The sequence below is a fragment of the Centroberyx gerrardi genome, chromosome 23 (assembly GCF_048128805.1).
Source record: "Centroberyx gerrardi isolate f3 chromosome 23, fCenGer3.hap1.cur.20231027, whole genome shotgun sequence".
NCBI classification, from domain to species: domain Eukaryota; kingdom Metazoa; phylum Chordata; class Actinopteri; order Beryciformes; family Berycidae; genus Centroberyx; species Centroberyx gerrardi.
Window position 1 is genome coordinate 17,683,211 of NC_136019.1, and position 26,856 is coordinate 17,710,066.

Consider the following 26,856-nt stretch of genomic DNA (forward strand, 5'->3'; position numbering starts at 1 on the left):
AGGTCAGTCACACACCTCCCTGAAATCAGTTTTTCTAGGGTGGGATGTCTGGGTATTTAAGTGACATTGGTGGAATAGGTAATTTAACTGATGAACGTGTCGCACTATCTGAGCATTTTCAAGTTTTCTGCTGCCCTACGTACTTTAACGGCAGGTAACGTTATTACCTGTGGTATTTAAGTAACGTTAGCCGCAGCGACACTGATCCGTTGTGTCTGTCCGTCTCCATCATTTTCAATAGACAGACAGACAGCACTGATGATGCGTCCCTCTCTGTCAGATTTCCATCCATTTTGAAGGACGGATGGATTTGTCACCATCTGTTATCAAATCAGAGGCATTCCTACGTTTGTTTTGGAAAAAATTGTGGCGCTCACAGACACAATGGTACAGCCAAAACAAAGATAACACGGAGAAAGCTTGTTATGACGTTGGGATGACTGGAGGTTTTCCAGGTCAGTTTCTTATTTAATTTATACTGTATAGTCTGTTTCTTGTATTTCTGCCTCTCCCACCATGTTGACATTCCAAAACAGCCCAATGGACAGAAATCTATCCCTCAATAATTCTGTCTGTTTTCCAGCGGATAAGTGTAAAATAACTACAGGTAATAACAATAATAATAAAAATGACAAAGTAAAACAATTAGGGCAAAACAATACAAGTGTAAAAAATAAATAAAAAAAGACGACGACTTTGGCAATACAGTTTCTCCTGTAAGCATTAGAGGGGAACTCAACGCATTCAGCCACAGACATCGTGTGGCGACACAATCGGACGATGATCCTGTCAGAAAGTTAAAATCAGTGCTCAAGTACTGGTTTTTGACTCTAATAATTGAAATGGTTGTCCCCTTGATGAAATAAATTTATGTTTTGAACATCAGCAATATCTCCTAGTATCTTTAATTCACTGTAGAAATTCAAAATGTAATATTTAATGATTTGCTGATACCGGCCGATACACATGCCAACATGCGAATAAGGGGAGTACCGGCGCTTATTTTTTTCCACTTCAAGCACTGGTTAAAACCTGATAAAAAGCGAATCACACAAGTCAACTGTCTGCAACTGCAAATATACAAGTCACATACAAGTTGTTCCATCTTAACCACCCAGATGTTGACAGTTATAGAAAGACCAGACTCAGATTTAAAGTTATATTTCCTAGCAGCTCTGAACTGTCCTGTGAGTTCATTTTTAAAGCAGAGATCAACAAAAGTTTCGGTTGTCTTCCCTGTTGTGCTGAGAATCGATTTGACTTTTTTAAACAGGCTTTGATGTATTTTATATCCATTTTTGGACATATGTTGAAACATGAGCAAGAATTATCAAATAACATGGGCTGAAGAATAACTTTCCCTCGTACTATAAACTTTATAATTCACTGTTTGAGGCTACGATGAACCCAATTATCCAAAAGCATTCATGTGACCAGTGTAAGCGAACAAATAAACAGCATAAAACGCCCCGCCTCTTTCCATTGAAACCCCCTCACTGGAGCTCAGTTACATTAAGAGCCATTGCAGTGATACGGTCATATGCACAATGATGAGCTATACCTTGGTAACAGCTTTACTTCTCTGCAACCTGAGTAAGTACTGATATTCAATTATTCCCAACACTAACTGCATTGCTAACTTCTCATCAATAAAGTATGCCTATGAATAAATCAGTTGTTCTCTCTGGTGTTTGTTTCAGGCTGGATCCCTGTCTCGGTTTCTGAGTCTCAGAGTGTGGAGGTCCAGCCTGGTGAAGAAGTCACATTGATGTGCACCAACATTTCCAGTTCTTCCACTCACTCAGAGTGGTTCAGATTGGTCAACAGATCCAAACCCTGCTGCATCTCCTCTATCTACGGCTCAAATGATGCTTTGTACTGTGATGGTTTTCAAAATGGCAAATTTGAAATGACATCCAATGTCTCCACTCTCTTTCTGAAAATCAAGCAAGTGGATTTATCTGACTCTGGACTTTATTTCTGTGGGTTTTATCTAAGCGGACACACAGTCATTGTCAATGCAACTTATTTAAAGGTTCAAGGTAAGATCATCATTAAGTCTTGTCTGTCTTTTGGTTCCCATTCATGACTATTATACCTTTCTCATAATGCTTACTGTATATCTCAAATCCTCGCATTAGCCTCAAACATCAATATATAGATAAAAGGTAACTAATATGTGGCCTATTTCATCATTGTCAAAATAGAATTATATGTTATACAGTCTAAATAAAATCAAGATGAAGTTTTATTGTTATCTTTTTTGAAGGCAATGGTGAATTTGTTGACGAAGTGGATGACAAGTCTAAAAGTAAGATTCTCACTCCCTCTCATAAAGATTTCTTTCATTCTGCAGGTTGCTATTTGTCAGTTGTTTGAAGGTAAAACAGATTATATCGGTATATAGGTCTAAAACCACTAGAAGAGAGTTCAGAGTCTAATTTAATAATCCTTAGTTCTTGTAGAAGAGTCTGATGGAATAACAAGTCTGGCTTCTGTGATCCTGGGTGGTGTGACTGTTTTCCTTGTTATGGTCATCGTCGGTCTGGTTCTCAAAATCAGGCAACTTCAGACAGGTACTTTCTGAGAGCTATATGTCATATTTTATTGCACATTCTCTTTTAATTTGTGTAAATATAATGGACAAATCCAAGTCACTGCTGCACAAAAATGCATTGACAACAGCAATGTTTTTGGACAATGATAATTAACTGACTGGACTGATTTTCCCTGTTATTTAGCTGCTAAAGAAGAAATGCAGCCTCAAAGAACTGAGGTGAATCCAATTTTAAGATTTATTTTTAAATGTTCTATGGTTTAAAAGGTGCTGGAATCATTTCAAGTCATGATTATGATACTAATGATGTTTGTTACTCTGACAAACTCAGCTATGTGAGATGTGTGTGATTGTGTGTACTCTTATTTACAGAATCTGGACTCAGATGAGCTGAAGTACGCAGCGCTGAGTTTCCATCCAAAGCCAAAGAGAAGCAGGAGGCCCGCATCAGAGAAAGAGGTGGAACCTAATGTTGTGTATGCTGCCACCAGATAGGACCATGAAGACACTGGAAATGCAACTCAGGGTGGAACTGATGCTTTGTTGCACTATTCTGGTTTTATTGTCACTGGAAGAAAAAACTGTAATAAAGATCCAATGTTCATGCAAAATTTACATGCAGTTTTGATTCTCACCTTGTCAAAATTCTCACTTTGTCAAATCAGTCTTTCTCTAATTTTGCCTAACTTAGATCTCAATCTGAAAGCAAAATAATATGATGTCTGAAGTAGGAGGGGCCAGTAACGACATCGATCACTGTCTTAATTCCCCTATAGAGAGAGTTAGATGGGCGTCTGCAGCAGGGGAGGAGCAAGTTAGGTAGACATCACTTCTTTGACAGGAAGAGACAGCACAGTGTGGCATGAGAACAACTGAGGTGAAAACCATGAGGCCTGTCATGTCAAAGCTTTGTAACGGGTCAAAGGAAGCAGTGAAAACTGGCATACTTGCTTCTGTCATGTAAAGAAAATATGGCCGGCCTCTACATTTGTGTAGACGTTCTGACATCAGTATGTAAAAGGTATTCTATAGCATTTGTATATGTTTTGAATATTTTCACTTCTGATATAGCCTATATGTCTTTGGTCTATACTGTTAAGTCAAATGTGTGAATGAAAATTACAAAGATACAGCAGCATTTCAGTTTTGTAATCTGGGTGTGTTTGGATGCACATGTGGGTATGCAACAAGTCTTTATGGCCCCCTGTCATTATCTCCGCCAACGGAGTTGGATAGCGGTTGTTTTCGTCCCATTACGTTCGTTTGTTTGTCTGTTAGCAGGATAACTCCAAAAGTTATGAACGGATTTGCATGAAACTTTGTGGAAAGTTTGGTCATGGGGTAAGTAAGAACCTAACTTTTCACATCAATTGGCCAAAGGGGAGGTGTGGCAGTGGGCGTGGCGTCTCATAAAAAGGCATGTAACTTCCAAAAGGATTCACTCAACACCATGACACTTTGTGGAAAGGTTGGCCAACAACTGCTGCCTTGTGCATGCACTATCTGAAACTGCATGTCTAGAACTGCTGCTCTTTTGAAAATGTAGTAAATGTATAAGTTGCTCATGGGGCTATGTTTTCGCCCCATTCCATCTTTTTGTCTGTTAGTTTGTTAGCAGGATATCTCAAAAGCCTATTTTCATTGCACCTTACTACAAAGAGTTAATTTCTTCGTTTTGCCTTCTAAGTCTGACATCTTCAGTTTAACTGTTTGTATTGCACTCAATATAAGCTGCTTATATTGAGTGAAATATTCAAATACAATGTTTTTATGGCTGCATCATTACATCAAATGGAAAAAATCTAGATGTTTGTGCATCATTTTATACACGTTTCCCTGTAATTCAGCATGACATATTTGGTATCTTTGGGATCTTGGCTTGAATTTAAAATAAAGTTCTGTGGGTTTGAACAAAGCTTGGGTGCACAATATGCGTTTGTAATGATGGTCCAGCTGGTGGAATCGTGGGGTTTTAACAGTTAAGAAAAACATGCACAGATGCTGTACAGACCCACGGCGCATGTGTTCAGTTCAATTAAATGCACTGAAGCATTGCGACACGGTTGTCGGTTAAATAATTCCTCTAACATTACTTAAATACCACAAGGTAATAACGTTACCTACCGTTAAAGTTTGTAGGGCAGCAGAAGAAGTAATCAGGTTACGGTTTACAAATCCTGTTACTAACACAATCGAGTTTGGAGCAAATTGTAGAACGTTAAGTTTCACTTCTGTTTTCACAGCTGGAGACTGGAGTACAATGCTGCTGGTCTGTGCATCTCCAAATGACAAACATGACAAGATGTGATATCAGGCGGATTAGAGATCGATTTAGATTATTTCTCTACATTGACCAACTTTTTGCCGGGCCCATGGGACCGGCCTAGAACAGTGAAAGTAGCTAACTGACTGACTGACTACCCATTGTTGAAAAGAGAAGTGGCGTCAAGACACAGTTATGGTGATATACGTGATATTGCGTTGTTTGCACTGTTAGTGTTTGCTCATATTATGACGTGCCTTCATTGTCTCCTACGAAAAAAATAACTTCAAAAATACAAACCCGACACAAAAAAATATTGACTCAACTTTTTTCTCTTTGTTGCTTTCACACACTATCGTGGTTTGCAGATAAATCTATGAACAAACGAGAAGTGATTTGTCTTGGCTGCACAGTCGCATCCCAGATAGCAAGACAACATTGAATCAATGTTGAATTAACATCAGATGAAGTACTGATTCAGTGTTGATCTCTGATATTGATTCAGCGTCCAGGTGCTCATCGATTTTACTTTGAATCAACGCATTGAAATAACGTTGAAACAACGTTGATGTTAACAATGGATTGACTGATTGTATTTCTCCTTTTATCACTACATTTTTACCAGTCAAAATATACATATGCACCTCTGCTAAATATACATATGCACCTCTGCTAAAATACAGCATGAATGAATCATGTACAAGTAACTCTGGGTATACGTAATAACACCTGCACCTGGGAGTGCACAACTACCTTTCATTGTATGTGTACCTGTGCACTTTACAATGACAAAAAAGTTGAATTGAATTGAATATCAAAATGTTTGTTTACACCCACTTCCCAGGCAGGAACCCTTAAAATTGTACAAAGTGCCACTTATAGTATATCACTACAATGCAGAGGGCAGTACAGAACACGTATTACACTAGGGTGCGAAAGCCAAGAGGAGGCGTTACATTGCACTAGGTCAACCTAGTCTTGTTATTTTGTGCCTCTGTATGGGAAACACTGCATCTCTTAGTCAAAGACGCCCTCTAGAGGCCATCTGACGAAGCGACATCTCACTAAGCGACTGCTGACTGACTGCCTGACCTGATTTTGCTTTGTGATGCCCTCGGCTGCGCTGTGGGAAAAAGAAAGAGAAAAAGAAAGAAATGCCCGCACACCGTCTTTGTGTTCCAAAGCGTGATTTCTTTTTGGCGTTGGCAGTACAGTTCCTCCTGTCAGCATTGGAGGGGAATGCAATGCATTCAGCCACAGACAGCGTGTGGCTGAGAGCAACTCACATAAGTCAAGTGTCTGTAACTGTAGATACAAGGCACATTGTTCCATCTTAACTGTCTACATGTTGACTATTATCTCAAGTTCTGTAGCCTGTGTCTAGGTCTTCAGTCATAGAAAGACCAGACTCAGATTTAAACGTTCAATTTGGTCTAAGGCATGTACCATGTAAACACGACATCCTGGGTTAGAATCCAACCCTTTGTCGTATGTTATGTCCCACTCTCCCAATCTTTCGTGTCTGTCTCTGTTTTCGAATAAAGGTGAAAATGCCCAAAAAATAATGTTAAAAAAAAAAAAATCATAAACCACCTCTGTCCAATGAGGTAATTTTCAAAACTGAGGATAGCAAAACTTGGGACTCTTCCTTGTAGTGTTGAGAATCGATTTGACTTTTTTTTGGTCACATGTTGGAACATGAGCAAGAATTATCTAATAATATGGGCTGAAGAATGACTTTGTCTTGTACTATAAACTTGATAACTCACCCAATTATCCAAACATATTTATGTGGCCAGTGTCAGCGAACAAATGAACAGCATAAAACGCCCCGCCTCTTTCCATTGAAACTCCCTCACTGGAGTTCAGTTATATTAAGAGCCATTGCAGTGATACAGTCATGCACAATGATGAGCTATACCTTGGTAACAGCTTTACTTCTCTGCAACCTGAGTAAGTACTGATATTCAATTATTCACTAATTGCATTGCTAGCTAATCATCAATACAGTAACCCTCCAGAATTGAAACTTAATAGTTACTTATTAATAACTTAATGTAGAGGCATTGTTTAGGTTTCGATTGCGTTATCAACCTAGGAATAAATCACTTGTTCTCTCTGGTGTTTGTTTCAGGCTGGATCTCATTTTCTGAGTCTCAGACTGTGGTGGTCCAGCCTGGTGAAGAAGTCACGTTGACGTGCACCAACATTTCCAGTTCTCCCACTCACTCAGAGTGGTTCAGACTGGTCAACAGATCCAAGCCCTGCTGCATCTCCTCTATGTACGACTCTGATGAAACTGCTTCGTTCTGTGATGGTTTTCAAAATGGCAAATTTGAAATGAGATCCAATGTCTCCACTCTCTTTCTCAAAATCAAGCAAGTGGATTTATCTGACTCTGGACTTTATTTCTGTGGGTTTTATCGAGACACACAGACCGTCATTGTCAATGCAACATTTTTAAAGGTTCAAGGTAAGATCATCATAAATTCTTGTCTGTCTTTTGGTTCCCATTCATGACTATTATGTCTTTCTCGTGATACTTATGTCTCAAATCCTCACAGTAGCCTCAAAACAACATATAGACAAAAAGTAACAGATATGTGGCCTATGTAATTAGTGTCAAAATAGGATTATGTGCTACACAGTCAAAATAAAATCAAGATGAAGTTTTATTGTCATATTTTTTAAAGGCAATGGCGACTTTGATGACGAAGTGGATGACAAGTCTAAAAGTAAGATTCTCCCTCTCTCTCATAAAGATTTCTTACATTGTGCAGATTGATATTTGTCAATTGTTTGAAGGTAAAACAGATTATCTGCAGTCAGTTTTGTCCATTTTAGCATGAGCCAGGTCTAAAACCACTAAAGGAGAGTTCAGAGAGTCTAATATAATAATCCTTAGTTCCTGTAGAAGAGTCTGATGGAATAACAAGTCTGGCTTCTGTGATCCTGGGTGGTGTGACTGTTTTCCTCGTTATGGTCATCGTCGGTCTGGTTCTCAAAATCAGGCAACTTCAGACAGGTACCTTCTGAGAGATATGTGTTATATTTTGTTGCACATTCTCTTTTAATTTGTGTCAATATGATGGACAAATCCAAAACTTCCTGCTGCACCAAAATGCATTGAAAACAGCAATGTTTGTGGACGATGATAATTAACTGACTAGACTGATTTTCCCTGTTATTTAGCTGCTAAAGAAGAACTGCAGCCACAAAGAAGCGAGGTGAATCCAATTTTAAGATTTACTTTTATATGTTCTCTGGTTTAACACTAGAAAAAGAAAAAAAATGCTATCCGCACACTTCTGTCAGATGCAAAAGTACTATTTATTCAGGTATGTTTTCGGTCAATGGGCCTTACTTTGATGAAGCATTTTCCTCTTTCTAGTGTTATGCCTTATCTTCCCTCACCTTCATTTTTGGGTGTGCAGTTGATTCTGTATTAAATGTTCTATGGTTTAAAAGGTGCTGGAATAAATTCAAGTCATGATTATGCTACTAAAGATGTTTGTTACTCTGACAAACTCAGCTACGTGAGATGTGTGTGATTGTGTGTACTCTTATTTACAGAATCTGGACTCAGATGAGCTGAAGTACGCAGCGCTGAGTTTCCATCCAAAGCCAAAGAGAAGCAGGAGGCCCGCATCAGAGAAAGAGGTGGAACCTAATGTTGTGTATGCTGCCACCAGATAGGACCATGAAGACACTGGAAATGCAACTCAGTGTGGAACTGATGCTTTGTTGCACTATTCTTGTTTATTGTCACTGGGGAATTTTTTTTAATAAAGATCCAATGTTAATGCAAAATTTACATCCTCTTGCTAGTGCTGAGGTTTGATCCTCACCTGTTTCTTAATTTTTCTCTCTATCACTTTGCCGAAACCAATCTTCCTCTTATTTTGCCTACCTTAGATCTCAATCTGCAAAATAATGTGATTGATGTGTGACAGAGGAGGGGCCAGTATCACTGTCCAAATTCCCTTACTGAGAGAGTTAGATGGGCGTCTGCAGCAGGGGAGGAGCAAGTTAGGTAGACATCACTTCTTTGACAGGAAGAGACAGCACAGTGTGGCAAGAGATCAACTGAGGTGAAAACCATGAGGCCTGTCATGTCAAAGCTTTGTAACGGGTCAAAGGAAGCACTGAATACTGACGTACTTGCTTCTGTCATGTAAAGAAAATATGGTCGGCCTCTACATTTGTGTTGAAGTTCTGACATCAGTGTGTAAATAGTATTCTGTAGCGTTTGTATCTGTTATTGGATATTTTCACTTCTGATACAGCCTATATGTCTTTGGTCTATACTGGTAAGTCAAATGTGTGAATGAAAAATACAAAGATACAGCAGCATTTCAGTTTTCTATCCTGAGTGTGTTTGGATGCACATGTGGACATGCAACAAGTCTTTATGGCCCTCTGCCATTTTCCACTGCAGTGACAAACAGCACTGTCTATCTGAGCCAGCAAGGTCTCAACCACAGGAAGACTGGCTTTCAGCTCTCTGAATTGTAACCACACACACAACAACAAAAGCCTCACTGTTTCCACAGAACAACAATGATACTACTTTATCAAAGAGAATTTCTTTGCTTATAAGATGTGCAGATCATGTTTGTGTTGTATTTGTTGAGATTCAAATGATGGAAATGTTGTTCCCTTTATCACAGGCCAAACCAAACATTTCACACCTCACTTCGCTCTCTTGTCTAAACATGGTGCATCAGCTGCCGCTTTCAAATTTGCAGCAAAGATGCCTGATGCAACCCAACATTTCTATAGGCAGATATGAAAGGGTTACACTGTTAAAATGAGATGTCATACACATGTTCAACTCAACAGAAAATGACTTCATGACTCCACAATTTTCTGCCACCAACTGTCACCTCACTCTATCAGCCACCCCAAGTATCAGCACCCTGCTGAGAGGCAGGACCACTGCTATCGCACTCAGACTCACTTGTCCTTCAAGCAGACTAGGGCCCCAAAGACTAACTGCCGCCCCCTGAAGCCTATAAAGGTCGTGATGCCAGGAACTGAAGGTCTAGGTCGGCTGTTGTAGAGCCCTGCACGGGCCTCAAATATAGGCCCGAGCCCGATGTATTTTTTGTTTTGTTTTTTACATATAAACCTAATATGTTTGATCAATTTCGAATAGCCTATTAAATCAACACCATACAAAACACTTCCAAAGCATTGCCAGTATTAAATGTGTCAGTTCTGGCCAAGCGCAAAGTAGGCTACCATAAAGCCGGATCAGAGCCGCAACTCTGGAGATACACAACACTTCTATTTTTGACGGACTACTACACATCCATCTGTTCTGTATTTTAGCCATATAAATGTATATAAATGCCAATAGTTTGCTTATTGTAGTCATTTATCACCATGTCAGTTAACAAAATAGAGGATAGATGAACCAATGTCACTTAAATAAATGTTGGACATGAGGTTATCCACGGATAGCTGCTGAGAAGCTTCTATTTGGCAACAGTACACCTACACTCAAAAAAAGTGACGTAAGTACTCCTCTATGGTACATTAATGTTCCTCACAGTACAACGTGAGTTGTTTATAGAACAATAAGAAAAACTAGATAACTGTGTTCTCTTACCCATAGCCTAGGTAAAAACCTAGATAAGCGCAACAGAACGGGCTGACCGTAACGGAGCTGGTGTAGCAGCTTGGATACGCAAACGGAACGCATGCTGTGTACGATGATCAAAAGCTTCACCAAAGAACATGGCTAAAGTCCATTTTCTCAAGAACATTCCAAGAACAGTAATGTGCTTGCTTGGAAGCGACGACAGGGCATGTGTGTGTGCACCAGGCAGACTGTGTGTGTATGTGATAGGCTAAAACGTTTTTTGTTTTAGAATTAATTTTTATTTATTTTCTTAAATTAATATTTTCTTTGATTGATATTTGCCTATTTATTTCAAGTCCCAAGCCAAAGAAAAAAAAAAAAAACAGGCCCGGCCCGACCTGAGCCCGAGCTAGTGATGTGAAAATCGGCCCGAAGCCCGGTCCGAAACGGTTTGTCGGAATGCAGGGCTCTAGGCTGTTGGTCACTTTTCCCAGCAGCAGCTCAGTTACTGGGCAACTCACACCTCTGACCCTGGGTTACAAGTTTCAATTCTGATGCCAGCCCCCAGTCTTCACATGGGTCAAAATGACCATGGTGAACAACCTGGAAAAAGCTCAGGCCCTAAACCAGGAGTTATCCACCCTCTTGGTAAAAGTGGCTATTGAACCTGTGGACCCCCTGATACAACCTGGGGTGTTGTATTCCACTTATTTTCTCATCAAAACGAAAGACGGTTGTTTTCACCCAGTTCTGAATTTAAAGGGGTTCTTAAAAGTTACACTGTTGCACATTTTCAGCACAGCAGACGTTCTTCTGCCGGTTGCCCAAGAACATTAGTTCATGTCTATCAGCTTGAAGAATGCCTATTTTCATGTTCCCATTGCACATCACTACACACAGTTTCTTCATTTTGCCTTCCAAGTCTGACATTTTCAGTTTAAGAAAAAAAAAAAAAAAAAAAAAAAAGACCCACACACCGCGTTTGTGTTCCCAAGCAAGATATTTTTTTTATTCTTACATGCTGTGATAGTGATTGATTTCATACCAACATAACATGATTAAAAAAAAGAAGTTGACTGATAAAATAACTACAGGTAATAACAATAATAATAATGACAACGTAAATCAATTAGGACAAAACAATACAACTGTAACAAACAAAAAGATGAGGACGTCGGCAATACAGTTTCTCCTGTAAGCATTGGAGGGAAACTCAACGCATTCAGCCTCAGGCAGCGTGCGGCGACACAATCGGACGATGATCCTGTCAGAAAGTAAAAACCTGAAAAAAGCAAATCACACAAGTCAACTGTCTGCAACTGCAGATACAAGTCATCTTGAGTTCTGTAGCTTGTCTAGTTCTTCAGTCATAGAAAGACCAGACTCAGATTTAAAGTTATATTTCCTAGCAGCTCTGAACTGTCCTGTGAGTTCATTTTTAAAGCAGAGATCAACAAAAGTTTAGGTTGTCTTCCCTGTTGTGCTGAGAATCGATTTGACAGGCTTCGATGTTCCATTTTTGGTCACATGTTGGAACATGAGCAAGAATTATCAATTAACATGGGCTGATGCATAACTTTGTCTTGTACTATAAACTTTATAATTCACTCTTTGAGACTATGATGAACCCAATTATTCAAAAGCATTCATGTGGCCGGTGTAAGCGAACAAATAAACAGAATAAAACGCCCCGCCTCTTTCCATTGAAACCGCCTCACTGGAGCTCAGTTATATTAAGAGCCATTGCAGTGATACAGTCATATGCACAATGATGAGCTATACCTTGGTAACAGCTTTACTTCTCTGCAACCTGAGTAAGTACTGGTATTATATTATTCTCAACACTAACTGCATCACTAACTTCTCATCAATACAGTAACCCACCAGAACTGAAACTTAATAACTTATCAATCTAGGATTAAATCACTTGTTTTCTCTGGTGTTTGTTTCAGGCTGGATCCCTGTCTCGGTTTCTGAGTCTCAGACTGTGGAGGTCCAGCCTGGTGGAGAAGTCACGTTGATGTGCACCAACATTTCCAGTTATCGCACTTTCTCAGCCTGGTTCAGACTGGTCAACAGATCCAAGCCCTGCTGCATCTCCTCTCTGTATGGCTCTGATGGCAACCCTTGGTTCTGTGATGGTTTTCAAAATGGCAAATTTGAAATGAGATCCAACATCTCCACTCTCTTTCTCAAAATCAAGCAAGTGGGTTTATCTGACTTTGGACTTTATTTCTGTGGGTTTTACATAGATGGCCACACAGTCATTGTCAATGCAACATTTTTAAAGGTTCAAGGTAAGATTATTTTAAAGTCTTGTCTGTATTTTGGTTCCCATTTGTGACTATAATGTCTTTCTCATGATACTTATATCTGAAATGTATCCTCACAGTAACCTCAAAACAACATAAAGACAAACATATGTGGTCTATTTAAATATTGTCAAAATAGGATTATATGTTATACTGTTTAAATAAAATCAAGATGAAGTCGTATCGTCATGTTTTTTAAAGGCAATGGCGAATTTGATGACAAAGTGGATGGCATGTCTGAAAGTAAGATTCTCCCTCTCTCTCATAAAGATTTCTTTCATTGTGCAGATTGATATTTTGTCAATTGTTTGAATGTAAAACAGCTTATCTGTACTCAGTTTTGTCCATTTTAGCATTAGCCAGGTCTAAAACCACTAGAGGAGAGTTCAGAGAGTCTAATTTAATAATCTTTAATTCTTGTAGAAAAGCCTGATGGAATAACAAGTCTGGCTTCTGTGATCCTGGGTGGTGTGACTGTTTTCCTCATTATGGTCATCGTCGGTCTGGTTCTCAAAATCAGGCAACTTCAGACAGGTACTTTCTGAGAGATATCTTGTTTTTTTTGTGATCAAGTTTTTATTTCATTTCTTTACTGGGTGTAACGATAATAAATCATATACACATACCCACATGTATCACATACATATGTGTCCATAGATTACATCTCCATAACACATTGTTGCTGACAGTGCTGTTCAAGAGAAAACAAAAAGATAAATTATTTTACCGTTACCACCCACATTCCCCATCTTTCCCCTCTCCTGCCCTCCCCACCCTAACCTACTACTCTGTCCCACCTTTCCATTCCTTCCCCTCCCCCATGCTGGCTTCTGAGAGCTATCTTTTATATTTTGTTGCACATTCTCTTTAAGTTGTGTCAATATGATGGACAAATCCAAAACTTCCTGCTGCACCAAATGCATTGAAAACAGCAATGTTTGTGGACAATGATAATTAACTGACTGGACTGATTTTCCCTGTTATTTAGCTGCTGAAGAAGAACTGCAGCCACAAAGAAGCGAGGTGAATCCAATATTGAGATTTGTTTTTAAATGTTCTGTGGTTTAAAAGGTGCTGGAATCACTTCAAGTCATGATTATGCTACTAAAAATGTTTGTTTCTCTGACAAACTCAGCTATGTGAGATGTGTGTGATTGTGTGTACTCTTATTTACAGAATCTGGATTCAGATGAGCTGAAGTACGCAGCGCTGAGTTTCCATCCAAAACCAAAGAGAAGCAGGAGGCCCGCATCAGAGAAAGAGGTGGAACCTAATGTTGTGTGTGCTGCCACCAGATAGGACCATGAAGACACTAGAAATGCAACTCAGGGTGGAACTGATGCTTTGTTGTACTATTCTTGTTTTATTTTATTTTTTTTATTTTTTATTTTTTATTCTGTGTGCTTTTGCCTGCTTGCTTTTATTGTTTTTATCATTTGTTTCTTGTGCTTTTGCCTGTGTACTCTGTAAAGCACTTTGGGTTGCCTTTGGGTATGAAATGTGCTATATAAATAAATTTGCCTTGCCTTGCCTATTGTCACTGGGAAAAAAGTTGCAATAAACATCAAATGTTAAGTTCTGAATTTAAAGGGGCTCACTGTGTTCTTAAAAGCTGTAACGTTCTACATGTTCAGCACAGCAGACGTTCCTCAGGCGGTTGCTCAAGAACATTAGTTCACGTCTATCAGCTTGAAGAATGCCTATTTTCATGTTCCCATTGCACCTCACTACAGACAGTTTCTTTGTTTTGCCTTCCAAGTCTGACATTTTCAGTTTAAGAAAAAAGAAAGAAAAAAAGAAAAGAAAATCCGCACACTGCATTTATGTTCCAAACATGATTTCTTTTGTATTCTTACATACTGTGAGCATGACAGTGATTGATTTCATACCAACATAACATGATTAAAAAAAAAAGTTGACTGATAAAATAACTACAGGTAATAACAATAATAATAATGACAAAGTAAAACAATTAGGGCAAAACAATACAAGTGTAACAACTGCAACAAAATTTAAAAAAAAAACAGATGAGGACGTCGGCAATACAGTTTCTCCTGTAAGCATTGGAGGGAAACTCAACGCATTCAGCCACAGACAGCGTGCGGCAACAATGATCCTGTCAGATAGTTAAAACCTGGAAAAAAAGCAAATCACACAAGTCAGCTGTCTGCTACTGCAGATACAAGTCACATTGTTCCATCTTAACCACCCAGATGTTGACGGTTATCTTGAGTTCTGTAGCTTGTCTAGTTCTTCAGTCATAGAAAGACCAGACTCAGATTTAAAGTTATATTTCCTAGCAGCTCTGAACTGTCCTGTGAGTTCATTTTTAAAGCAGAGATCAACAAAACATCAAATAACATGGGCTCAACAATAACTTTGTCTTGTACTATGAACTTTATACTTCAGTCCTTCAGGCTATGATGAACACAAGTATACAAACACATTCATGTGACCAGTGTAAGCGAACAAATAAACAGCATAAAACGCCCCGCCTCTTTCCATTGAAACCGCCTCACTGGAGCTCAGTTATATTAAGAGCCATTGCAGTGATACGGTCATATGCACAATGATGAGCTATACCTTGGTAACAGCTTTACTTCTCTGCAACCTGAGTAAGTACTAATATTAAATTACTCTCAACACTAACTGCATCACTAACTTCTCATCAATACAGTAAACCACCGGAACTGAAACTTATAAATAATTAATAACTTATCAACCTAGGATTAAATCACTTGTTCTCTCTGGTGTTTGTTTCAGGCTGGATCCCTGTCTCGGTTTCTGAGTCTCAGACTGTGGAGGTCCAGCCTGGTGAAGAAGTCACGTTGATGTGCACCAACATTTCCAGTTATTCAGTTTGGTTCAGACTGGTCAGCAGATCCAAACCCTGCTGCATCTCCTCTATGTACGACTCTGATGAAACTGCTTGGTTCTGTGATGGTTTCCAAAATGGCAAATTTGAAATGAGATCCAACGTCTCCACTCTCTTTCTCAAAATCAAGCAAGTGGATTTATCTGACTCTGGATTTTATTTCTGTGGGTTTTACATAGACGGACACACAGTCATTGTCAATGAAACTTATTTAAACATTAAAGGTAAGATCATCCTAAAGTCTTGTCTGTCCTTTGGTTCCCATTCATGACTGGTATGTCTTTGTCATGATACTTCTATCTCAAAATCCTCACAGTAACCTCAAACACACCACAACATCATTATTTAATCATTGTCAAAATAGGATTATATGTTATACAGTCAAACTAAAATCAAGATGAAGTTTTATCGTCATGTTTTTTAAAGGCAATAGCGAATTTGAGGACAAAGTGGATGACAAGTCTAAAAGTAATATTCTCCCTCTCTCTCATAAAGATTTATTTCATTGTGCAGGTTGATATTTTGTCAATTGTTTGAATGTAAAACAGCTTATCTCAAGTCAGTTTTGTCCATTTTAGCATTAGCCAGGTCTAAAACCACTAAAGCAGAGTTCAGAGAGTCTATTTTAATAATCCTTAATTCTTGTAGAAAAGCTTGATGGAATAACAAGCCTGGCTTCTGTGATCCTGGGTGGTGTGACTGTTTTCCTCGTTATGGTCATCGTCGGTCTGGTTCTCAAAATCAGGCAACTTCAGACAGGTACTTTCTGAGAGCTATATGTCATATTTTATTACACATATATTTCTCTTTTAATTTGTGTCAATATGATGGACAGATCCAAAACTTCTGCTGCATCAAAATGCAATGACAACAGTGATGTTTTTGGTCAATGATTTGATCAATTAACTGACTATATTGATTCTGTCTGTTATTTAGCTGCTGAAGAAGAACTGCAGCCACAAAGAAGCGAGGTGAATCCAATTTTAAGATTGAATTTTAAATGTTCTATGCTTTAAAATGTGCTGGAATTACTTCAAGTCATTTGTCTCTGACAAACTCAGCTATGTGAGATGTGTGTGATTGTGTGTACTCTTATTTACAGAATCTGGATTCAGATGAGCTGAAGTACGCAGCGCTGAGTTTCCATCCAAAACCAAAGAGAAGCAGGAGGCCCGCATCAGAGAAAGAGGTGGAACCTAATGTTGTGTATGCTGCCACCAGATAGGACCATGAAGACACTGGAAATGCAACTCAGTGTGGAACTGATGCTTTGTTGTACTATTCTTGTTTTGTCACTGGAAAAAAATTTAATAGAGATCCAATGTCTATGCAAGTTTCTACTTCCTCTTGCTAGCGTTGAGGTTTGATTCTCACTTGTTCCTTTATCTTTTTCTCTCACTCTGTCAAAAGCAAATCTTCCTTTAATTTTGCCTACCTTCGATCTCAAACTGAAAGCAAAAGAATATGATTGATGTGTGACAGAGGAGGGGCCAGTATCTCTGTCCAAATTCCCTTATAGAGAGAGTTAGATGGGCGTCTGCAGCAGGGGAGGAGCAAGTTAGGTAGACATCACTTCTTTGACAGGAAGAGACAGCACAGTGTGGCCTGAGAGGAAAGCAGCAAATGCTGATATACTTGTTTCTGTCATGTAAACAAAATATCATCTGCCTCTAAGCTTGTATAGAAGTTCTCACATCAATGTAGAAATGGTATTCTTTGGCATTTCTATATTTTATTGGATATTTTCACTTCTAATATAGCCTTATGTGTCCTTGGTCTATACTGGTAAGTCAAATGTGTGAATAAAAAATACAAAGATACAGCAGCATTTCAGTTTTCTATCCTGGGTGTGTTTGGATGCACATGTGGACATGCAACTAGTCTTTACGCCCTCTGTCATTTCCACTGCAGTGACAAACAGCACTGACTATCTGAGCCAGCAAGGTCTCAACCACAGGAAGACTGGTCAACACACACAATTGGCCTCTCTGTTTCCACAGAACAACAATGATACTACTTGATCAAAGACATTTTCTTTGCCTTTAAAATGTGCATATCATGTTTTAGTTGTATTTGTCGAGATGCAATCAGTTAGCATCATGTCAACTATGTATCCATCTCTTTTCAAACAACGTTGTTCCATTCATCTCATCTCAGACCAAACCAAACACTTCACACAGGCTCACTTCACTCTCTTGTCTAAACATTATGCATCAGCTTCTGCTTTCAGATTTGCAGCAAACATCCCTGACGCACCCCAACACTTCTACAACCAGATACGAAAGGCTTACCTTGTGAAAAAGAGATGTCATACACTGTTGGACCTGAGTCAAGGGCGTAGAATTGGGTAGGGACGTTAGGGACGTGTCCCTACCAATATCAAGCGACTCTGAAATGTCCCTAGCAATTATTTTGATTGACAATAAACGTTGTTTTGTCCGTCAGTGTCTAGTCAATGTTAACAGATCGCGTTCTCTACTACGAGTCCCGCTGCATTGGTGTAGTGCATTGGTGTCCCGTGTCGGCATAGCAACGGACGCTGTAACGGAACTTTAGTATAACAGCTGTTTTAGAATGTTATTGCGTCACCCGGATAAAAATTGGCGTGACACCGCCTCCCTAACCCCCCAAAAAAATCGCTGATTGGCTTTGCCATTTCTTGCTAACGTATGAAATGTTGTGGGCAAGAAGAGCCAAAGCTCCGCCTACCGGCGAGCATGCGAGTGAAGACTCCATCCTATTTTATATTAGTAACAGTTGTGTTTAGCCATTAAAGTTAGTTTATTTAAGTACCGTGTCGCGTGCGTCTGTGTCGAGTGACGACCGTAAGTAGCCTACATGTCACAAGTGAGATTGAACAATGCTGCTGTGTGCCACACTGGACAACACTGATGTAAAACAAATATGCCAACAGTTCATTTCTGTTAATGACAGGCGTAGGCATGTGTTTGGCTCCTTCAAATAAGAGCAAGGCAGTGGACACTCAGCTGTTTGTATGTAAGGTTTGGATATAGTTTACAATATCTTATTATTATTATTATTATTATTATTTTAAATGTAAATACAGATTGTTGGTTTGAATAGGCAACAGTACTACAGTACCTGCCTTAAAACAAAATGTGCTCTTCAAAGTCCCATTCAGCTGGCAAATTTGAGTAAAGGATTCATTAATGTGCTACACCCCTGTGTCTGTGTGTCTGTTAATGAGTGTATTGGCTACCATAACTATCTAGATCAGTGGTTCTCAACGTGGGGTCCGGGGACCACCAGCGGTCCTTGAGGGGGTTCCAGGGGGTCCCCAGCAAATTGATGAATTGTTAAACTTCAGCATTATTTAATTTACAAATAGTTAACACAATTACAGAATGTAGAAGAATGACTGTTTTGATCTTAGTTTCACTGTTATCTCTCTACCTACAATACAGACAGTCATGGGATTCTGGATCAAAATCATATCTAACAATAAAAGTATTCTCAGATTTGGGGCTGAGAGACAAAATCTCATCAAATGGGGGTCCATGGCTCTAATGTGGACTAAACTAGGGGTCCTCGATATGAAAAAGGTTGAGAATCACTGATCTAGATGACATGAAATGGCGGTCAGAAGTCTATCATAAATGCAAAACGCCTCAGCTTCCAGTGGGGGTTACATCCCCTCCGGACCTCCCCCATTTGTGTCCCTACCAATGTCAAAATCAAACCTACGCCCTTGACCTGAGTGCAGCCTTTGATACAGTGGATCACAACATATTAATCCAAAGACTGGAAAGCTGGGTCGGCCTATCTGGCCCAGTTCTAATAATTTCTCTGTCTCCTTCTGAAACTTTAAGTCTGAAAACAGTGTGTAGACATAGTGTGTGGAGTCCCACAAGGGTCAGTTCTTGGACCATTGTTATTCAATAGCTCCTTTCACACATGCAGCCTGTTAAATTTAACGGCACTGGGGCCATGTGTGAATAGGAGCCGATGTCCAAATGCCAGCAAATCAGTTCCACCAATTTCACTGTTAAAGACGTTGTAACATTTCTGGTAAAGTTCCGTATTGACCGCATGTGTGAACAATGCCATAACATTACTGGCTCAAGCACACACAACGTTAGGACGCTCTGATGTAGGACGCTCTGTTGTTGAACTGTGTGAGCCGATCACAAAGTTCTCAAGGAGGTGAAGAGTTTATTCCGCGCTGGCTAAGACGTGTAGGAGGGAAATACAAACCACCATACAATGAGCTGTAGCTTTTTGACATGGTATTGGCAAAAATGTCGACTTGGACAGATATGCAAATAAGAAAGCTCTTCAGCGTCCGGGTGGACGAAGAGATTAGCCTGCAGCTTCACCTGCCATGTTTTCAAACTGCAGTGACTCCAGCACAAAGGTTAAACATAGTTTCTGGGAAATGACAACAGAGGAATTTACAGGGATTAAAGCAAAAAAAAATCTTCTGACTGAAATTTTTTTTTTTTTCATATTCCCCATCTACAATTTGTAAAACAAGTTACAGAGGAGGCCCCCACATTAGGGCGTGTACACACTGTCCGGCTTTTTTTTTTTTTAGAAAAGGCGGGTGCCGCACCGCCTTTTTAGAGTGGCCGCTTTTTTTCCACCGTGCGGTCGCTTCCCATAGGTTTTCATGTAAAAAAGGCGGAGGCAGCTGAGAAAAAGGCAGATAGTGTGTACACGCCCTTAGCCCTCGACGCCTGCTAAACAAGTAAAATTATGAGATTTCAGCACCACCCCACGCATAACCATTGCTGCTGTTCTCTAATGCAGCCATCAAGTTGTAAAAAGGCCTTAACCTACACTTTATTTAAATACTTGAGACCAATAGTGTTTTAAGGGAAGAAGATGCTTTTGAACAGCTTTTCTATTGCCAGTTTGCTTTTACGTAATTTCAATGCTGTTTTCAATCTATGAAATAAAACTGATACTTTTTGCAAGGCTTGACTCAGTTTTTAGTCATACAAATAATCAACCATCTACATAACTTTTCAGTGCATATGTTTTTATTTATCTTATTATAACACCAAACAAAACAATGTTTTCTGTTAAGTGAGTCTCTTATCACTTAACAGAAAAAGACAAAAAAACAAAACTAACAGCACCAGCATTAAAGAACAATAAGTGCAATTCTTGTGCAAAAGTCTCTAGAGTGCTTTTCACTTTTTCTGCTTTTTGGCAGTGAAACCATGTGCCTGAAGCTTGGCTACACCTGATACCCGTTTCAGGGTTATTTCTGTGGGACTAGGTACAGGTGCAGTGGCTCTGGCTCCATTGTTTGTATGTAGCCTACATACAACAACGTGACAAAACCCTTCAAAACCCCTATGTCCCACTATAATGGCCACCCATTAAAAGTCTATCTGCATGTTATTTTCTTTTAATAATAATGTGTTATTCTCTTTCCATTACTCTTGAATTATGCTATGCATTGTGTGTGCTATCAGTTGATTATATTGTATAATGAAGACGGATAGGACGTCCTCACAGGCCAAGTACTATAGGGATGAGGGGAAATTAGTGCGCGCATGCAGGTGAACACGGCGTTCGGGCTCATCTAATTGCAAACTGTCACGATTCTTAGCTGCTGGAATAAACTTTCCTTGTGGATTATTCTCGGTCGGAAGATGTGGGTGGTTGCAAAAGGATTGCTTTCTTCTCGTTCGTCGGAGTGGTGAGATTGCAGGTTGCTCCTTTTTGAACCGCGACTTCTCGCTCCTTCTTCGTCACAAACTTTGACTTTGATTGCAATCTTGATTAACTTTATTCGTATTTGAACTATTTCTATTGCTTGCTGGACATTAAGACTCTCGTAATTTGGGGGTTTTGGGGTATTTTGTCACGTTTATAAATGTATATTTTGGTGTTAATCTAACGTCGGCTTGTGTGTAGACTAAAATTGAATGTGCGCGCGTCCGCCGAGATGTGATTAATTGATTAGCCTACTTCAATACACTGTGGGGCTATATTATCGTCTCCGATTGTTTTGTTATTATACATATTATTGTTATATTGTCAAGAAAGGAAGTGAATGATTTTCAGTTTGTGGCTTTAATTAGTAGCCTAAAAGAAGGCCCTCCAGCAGCATCAGTAGGCTAGCCTATAGGGCTCCATTACCCGATCCGTCTCCATTACAACATAAGGAACTGATAGTAGACAATCATATGGCAAAATTCACAAGTAGGCTAATGTAAATAAAATAACATTATAACATTATAGCCTACAGCCATAGCCTATCTGAAAAAGACATGGGGAGCCAAGCCTACATTATCAGCATTCTAGTCAAAAGACGGATTAGGCATTTGAGAATATTATGGCCTAACGAGAAATATAGGCTATAGGCTATATACATATAATTACCGACATCCAAGTAGATTGTATGCCTATACAAATCAGCTACCTATCACTTGGTAGCGCGATTCCTAAGTCCCGTAACACCCCCCTCCCCTCGCTTTTTTTCCCCCTTCGGATCTACACTGATCTCATACATGGTCTGTCTGGAATCCAATTGACGGAAATCCGTCGTAGCGACGGAGAACTTTAATCCCTGAATTTAATGGTATTGCCAGTGTTGTGTGAATGGTAGCACTACGTAAAAAATGCGGAAAAGCATGTCTTGTGTGAACAACATAGACTGCTACCTTTACTGGAAAAAAGAATCTGGCAATTTTCCAGGTTTCATGTGTGAAATGGGCTAATCTGGACATGCTCCCTCTTAAATCTTGTTACGCCCCGGCCTAGAGGAAACCCTGGCGCAACACGAAAGAGTGATTCCCTCCTTCCCTGCTCCCAAGCACAACCAGCAAACAAAAGGTTTCAGCCACAAACAGTTCATAGTTTTCATGGGGGAAGACTTCGGGGTGGGTACATGGCCAAAGTAATAAAAAAAAGAAAGTTAACACAAGTATCCTATTATTACCGTTTGAAAATTACAACCAAAATTACAGGAGACTTACCAAAACTCCTAGCCAAGGAAAAAACAGAAGAAAACACAACAAAGGTACAGAACTAATGTGCTGGCAGGTTGGAAGCTGGCAAAGAATGGGGAGACATCTCTGGACAGGTGGGAGCAGTTTTATACTCCGGAGTACTCAGCAGGAACCAATCACCAGTCAGGACACACCTACACAATCACACACAGCAACCAATCACAGCACACCACCTGTTGCTCATCAGACACACCCACAGATGAGGGAGAGAGAGAAACACAACACAGAGCAGAGGAACACAACACAATAGTACAGGGAAACCACACATATGACCAGGGGTCATAACAAATCTGTCATTCGACATCATAATATACTGTATGTTATCACAATTACACAGATGATACACAACATTACATCTCTTTGGCCTCGGTAATCTGGATCCTGTCACCTCACTAACCAAATGCATAGAGGACATCAAACACTGGATGTCCCAAGATGTTCTTCAATTAAACAAAGACAAGACAGAGATACTTGTGTTTGGTGCAAAAGCACAGAGACATGACATATCTGTTTATCTAGATTCTGTCTTATTAAAGTGCAGTGACCATGTCAGAAATCTTGGTGTCATTATGGATGCAGATCTGAACCTCCAGTGTCATAAACAACATCACTAGAACCACTTTTTACCACTTACAGAACATTTCCAAAGTAAGATGCTTTTCATCACAGACTCTGAAAAACGTACATGCCTTTATAACAAGGAGGCTAGATTATTGTAATGCCCTCTGTTGTAACCCAATTATCCAAACGCATTCATGTGATCAGTGTGAGATGAACAAATAAACAGCATAAAACGCCCCGCCTCTTTCCATTGAAACCGCCTCACTGGAGCTCAGTTATATTAAGAGCCATTGCAGTGATACGGTCATACGCACAATGATGAGCTATACCTTGGTAACAGCTTTACTTCTCTGCAACCTGAGTAAGTACTGATATTAAATTATTCACTAACTGCATCGCTAACTTCTCATCAATATAGTAATTCACCAGAATTGAAACTTATAAGTAATTAATAACTTATCAACCTAGGATTAAATCACTTTTTCTTTTTGGTGTTTGTTTCAGGCTGGATCCCTGTCTCGGTTTCTGAGTCTCAGACTGTGGAGGTCCAGCCTGGTGAAGAAGTCACGTTGATGTGCACCAACATTTCCAGTTCTCCCATTTACTCAGAGTGGTTCAGACTGGGCAACAGATCCGAGCCCTGCTGTATCTCCTCTATGTACAAGTCAGATGTCAACGCTTGGTTCTGTGATGGTTTTCAAAATGGCAAATTTGAAATGAGATCCAACATCTCCACTCTCTTTCTCAAAATCAAGCAAGTGGATTTATCTGACTCTGGACTTTATTTCTGTGGGTTTTACCGAGACGGAGACACAGTCATTGTCAATGCAACTTATTTAAAGGTTCAAGGTAAGATCATCATTAAGTCTTGTCTGTCTTTTGGTTCCCATTCATGACTATTATGTCTTTCTCAGGAGACTTATATCTCAAATCCTCACAGTAGCCGCAAAACAACATATAGACAAAAAGTAACTGATATGTGGCCTATTTAATCATTGTCAAAATAGGATTATGTGTTATACAGTCAAAATAAAATAAAGATGAAGTTTCCTTCATCATCTTTTTTAAAGGCAGTGGTGAATTTGATGACAAAGTGGATACCTTGTGTAAAAGTAAGATTCTCCTCCCTTTGTCAATTGTTTGAATGTAAAACAGCTCCTCTGTGGTCAGTTTTGTCCATTTTAGCATTAGTCAGGTCTAAAACCACTAAAGGAGAATTCAGAGAGTCTAATATAATAATCCTTAGTTCCTGTAGAAGAGTCTGATGGAATAACAAGTCTGGCTTCTGTGATCCTGGGTGGTGTGACTGTTTTCCTCGTTATGGTCATCGTCGGTCTGGTTCTCAAAATCAGGCAACTTCAGACAGGTACTTTCTGAGAGATATGTGTCATATTTTATTGCACATTCTCTTTTAATTTGTGTCAATATGATGGACAAATCCAAAACTTCCTGCTGCATCAAAATGCATTGAAAACAGCAATGTTTGTGGACGATGATAATTAACTGACTAGACTGATTTTCCCTGTTATTTAGCTGCTAAAGAAGAACTGCAGCCACAAAGAAGCGAGGTGAATCCAATTTTAAGATTTACTTTTATATGTTCTATGGTTTAACACTAGAAAAAGAAAAAAAATGCTATCCGCACACTTCTGTCAGATGCAAAAGTACTATTTATTCAGGTATATTTTCGGTCAATGGGCCTTACTTTGATGAAGCATTTTCCTCTTTCTAGTGTTATGCCTTATCTTCCAGCACCTTCATTTTTGGGTGTGCGGTTTAATTCTGTATTAAATGTTCTATGGTTTAAAAGGTGCTGGAATCATTATAAGTCATGATTATGCTACTAAAGATGTTTGTTTCTCTGACAAACTCAGCTATGTGAGATGTGTGTGATTGTGTGTACTCTTATTTACAGAATCTGGACTCAGATGAGCTGAAGTACGCAGCGCTGAGTTTCCATCCAAAACCAAAGAAAAGCAGGAGGCCCGCATCAGAGAAAGAGGTGGAAACTAATGTTGTGTATGCTGCCACCAGATAGGACCATGAAGACACTGGAAATGCAACTCAGGGTGGAACTGATGCTTTGTTGTACTATTCTTGTTTTATTGTCACTGGGGAATTTTTTTTAATAAAGATCCAATGTTAATGCAAAATGTACATCCTCTTGCTAGTGCTGAGGTTTGATTTTCACCTGTTTTGTCATCTTTCTCTCTCTCACTTTGTCAAAACTAAATCTTCCTCTAATTTTGCCTACCTTAGATCTCAATCTGAAAGCAGTAGAATATGATTGATGTGTGACAGAGGAGGGGCCAGTATCACTGTCCAAATTCCCTTATAGAGAGAGTTAGATGGGCGTCTGCAGCAGGGGAGGAGCAAGTTAGGTAGACATCACTTCTTTGACAGGAAGAGACAGCACAGTGTGGCCTGAGAGGAAAGCAGCAAATACTGACATACTTGCTGTCTGTCATGTAAACAAATACCTGCCTCTAAGCTTGTATAGAAGTTCTCACATCAATGTAGAAATGGTATTCTTTAGCATTTCTATATTTTATTGGTTATTTTAACTTCTGATATAGCCTTATATGTCTTTGGTCTATACTGGTAAGTCAAATGTGTGAATGAAAAATACAAAGATACAGCAGCATTTCAGTTTTCTATCCTTGGTCCTGCTTCTGTGTGTCTTGTGCTTTTCCTGATGTTTGTCTTTTATCATTCTGTTCTACGATTGATTGTTGAACTTGTTCATGCAACAAGTCTTTATGGCCCTCTGTCATTTTCCACAACAGAGACGAACAGCACTGTCTATCTGAGCCAGCAAGGTCTCAACCACAGGAAGACTGGCCTTCAGCTCTATGAATTGTAACCACACGCAACAACAAAGGCCTCACTGTTTCCACACAACAACAATGATACTTGATCAAAGACAATTTCTTTGCTTATAAGATGTGCAGATTATTTTTGTGTTGTATTTGTAGAGATTCAAACGGGGGAAATGTTATTCCTTTTATCACTTGACTCTCTTGTCTAAACATGGTGCATCAGCTGTCGCTTTCAAATTTGAATAAAAAGATGCCTGATGCAACCCAACACTTCTATAGGCAGATATGAAAGGGTTACATTGTGAAAATGAGATGTCATACACATGTTCAACTCAACAGAAAATGACTTCATGACTCCACATCTTCTGCCACCAACTGTCACCTCACTCCATCGGCCACCCCAAGTATCAGCACCCTGCTGAGAGGCAGGACCACTGCCATTGCACTCAGACTCACTTGTCCTTCAAGCAACCTAGGGTCCCAAAGACTAACCGCCGCCCCCTAAAGACTATAAAGGCTGTGATGCCATTCTGATGCCAGCCTCAAGCCTTCACATGAATCAAAATGACCATGGTGAACGACCTGGAAAAAGCTCGGGCCCTAAACCGGGAGTTATCCATCCTCTTGGTAAAAGTAGCTATTGAACCTGTGGACCCCCTGATACAGCCTGGGGTGATCTATTCCACTTATTTTCTCGTCAAAAAGAAAGATGGTGGTTTTCACCCAGTCCTGAAATTAAAGGGGCTCAGTGTGTTCTTAAAAACTATGTCGTTCTATATGTTAAGCACAGCAGACATTTTTCAGGAAGTTGCCCGAGAAGATTGGGTCACATCTATCGACTTGAAGGAGGCCTATTTTCATGTTCCTATTGCACCTCACTACAAAGAGTTTCTTTG

The 26,856-nt window shown here is 39.5% G+C and overlaps 5 protein-coding genes across 5 annotated transcripts; all 5 read left to right on the top strand.

The window, feature by feature from the left end:
• The first annotated feature begins 1,547 nt into the window (after window positions 1–1,547).
• Window positions 1,548–3,052, top strand: LOC139928680 (uncharacterized). Its single transcript, XM_078291725.1, has 6 exons — window positions 1,548–1,593; window positions 1,701–2,042; window positions 2,270–2,311; window positions 2,457–2,576; window positions 2,742–2,776; window positions 2,930–3,052. The coding sequence occupies exons 1-6, from the start codon at window positions 1,548–1,550 to the stop codon at window positions 3,050–3,052; spliced, it is 708 nt and encodes a 235-aa protein (XP_078147851.1).
• A 3,675-nt stretch (window positions 3,053–6,727) lies between these two features.
• Window positions 6,728–8,612, top strand: LOC139928678 (uncharacterized). Its single transcript, XM_078291740.1, has 5 exons — window positions 6,728–6,773; window positions 6,955–7,293; window positions 7,735–7,845; window positions 8,013–8,047; window positions 8,394–8,612. Exons 1-5 carry the CDS (start codon window positions 6,728–6,730, stop codon window positions 8,514–8,516), a joined length of 654 nt encoding a protein of 217 aa, XP_078147866.1. The 3' UTR covers window positions 8,517–8,612.
• Window positions 8,613–12,175: 3,563 nt separating this feature from the next.
• Window positions 12,176–14,018, top strand: LOC139914320 (uncharacterized). The gene is made up of 5 exons (XM_071902605.2): window positions 12,176–12,221; window positions 12,360–12,704; window positions 13,143–13,253; window positions 13,708–13,742; window positions 13,896–14,018. The coding sequence occupies exons 1-5, from the start codon at window positions 12,176–12,178 to the stop codon at window positions 14,016–14,018; spliced, it is 660 nt and encodes a 219-aa protein (XP_071758706.2).
• A 1,270-nt stretch (window positions 14,019–15,288) lies between these two features.
• LOC139914322 (uncharacterized) lies at window positions 15,289–16,843 on the top strand. Its single transcript, XM_071902606.2, has 5 exons — window positions 15,289–15,334; window positions 15,483–15,818; window positions 16,243–16,353; window positions 16,531–16,565; window positions 16,697–16,843. The coding sequence occupies exons 1-5, from the start codon at window positions 15,289–15,291 to the stop codon at window positions 16,817–16,819; spliced, it is 651 nt and encodes a 216-aa protein (XP_071758707.2). The 3' UTR covers window positions 16,820–16,843.
• A 6,613-nt stretch (window positions 16,844–23,456) lies between these two features.
• Window positions 23,457–25,272, top strand: LOC139914319 (uncharacterized). The gene is made up of 5 exons (XM_071902604.2): window positions 23,457–23,502; window positions 23,646–23,990; window positions 24,397–24,507; window positions 24,675–24,709; window positions 25,057–25,272. The coding sequence occupies exons 1-5, from the start codon at window positions 23,457–23,459 to the stop codon at window positions 25,177–25,179; spliced, it is 660 nt and encodes a 219-aa protein (XP_071758705.2). The 3' UTR covers window positions 25,180–25,272.
• The last annotated feature ends 1,584 nt before the right edge of the window (window positions 25,273–26,856 follow it).

Bases quoted from the DNA above. Each gene is read 5' to 3' on its own strand.
- LOC139928680 (XM_078291725.1), top strand. From the start codon at position 1,548: ATGATGAGCTATACCTTGGTAACAGCTTTACTTCTCTGCAACCTGA. The intron at 1,594-1,700 runs GTAAGTACTGAT...TGTTTGTTTCAG, and splicing joins TTTACTTCTCTGCAACCTGA to GCTGGATCCCTGTCTCGGTT. The intron at 2,777-2,929 runs GTGAATCCAATT...TCTTATTTACAG, and splicing joins TGCAGCCTCAAAGAACTGAG to AATCTGGACTCAGATGAGCT.
- LOC139928678 (XM_078291740.1), top strand. From the start codon at position 6,728: ATGATGAGCTATACCTTGGTAACAGCTTTACTTCTCTGCAACCTGA. The intron at 7,294-7,734 runs GTAAGATCATCA...TAGTTCCTGTAG, and splicing joins AACATTTTTAAAGGTTCAAG to AAGAGTCTGATGGAATAACA. The intron at 8,048-8,393 runs GTGAATCCAATT...TCTTATTTACAG, and splicing joins TGCAGCCACAAAGAAGCGAG to AATCTGGACTCAGATGAGCT.
- LOC139914320 (XM_071902605.2), top strand. From the start codon at position 12,176: ATGATGAGCTATACCTTGGTAACAGCTTTACTTCTCTGCAACCTGA. The intron at 12,705-13,142 runs GTAAGATTATTT...TAATTCTTGTAG, and splicing joins AACATTTTTAAAGGTTCAAG to AAAAGCCTGATGGAATAACA. The intron at 13,254-13,707 runs GTACTTTCTGAG...CCTGTTATTTAG, and splicing joins AATCAGGCAACTTCAGACAG to CTGCTGAAGAAGAACTGCAG.
- LOC139914322 (XM_071902606.2), top strand. From the start codon at position 15,289: ATGATGAGCTATACCTTGGTAACAGCTTTACTTCTCTGCAACCTGA. The intron at 16,354-16,530 runs GTACTTTCTGAG...TCTGTTATTTAG, and splicing joins AATCAGGCAACTTCAGACAG to CTGCTGAAGAAGAACTGCAG. The intron at 16,566-16,696 runs GTGAATCCAATT...TCTTATTTACAG, and splicing joins TGCAGCCACAAAGAAGCGAG to AATCTGGATTCAGATGAGCT.
- LOC139914319 (XM_071902604.2), top strand. From the start codon at position 23,457: ATGATGAGCTATACCTTGGTAACAGCTTTACTTCTCTGCAACCTGA. The intron at 23,503-23,645 runs GTAAGTACTGAT...TGTTTGTTTCAG, and splicing joins TTTACTTCTCTGCAACCTGA to GCTGGATCCCTGTCTCGGTT. The intron at 23,991-24,396 runs GTAAGATCATCA...TAGTTCCTGTAG, and splicing joins AACTTATTTAAAGGTTCAAG to AAGAGTCTGATGGAATAACA.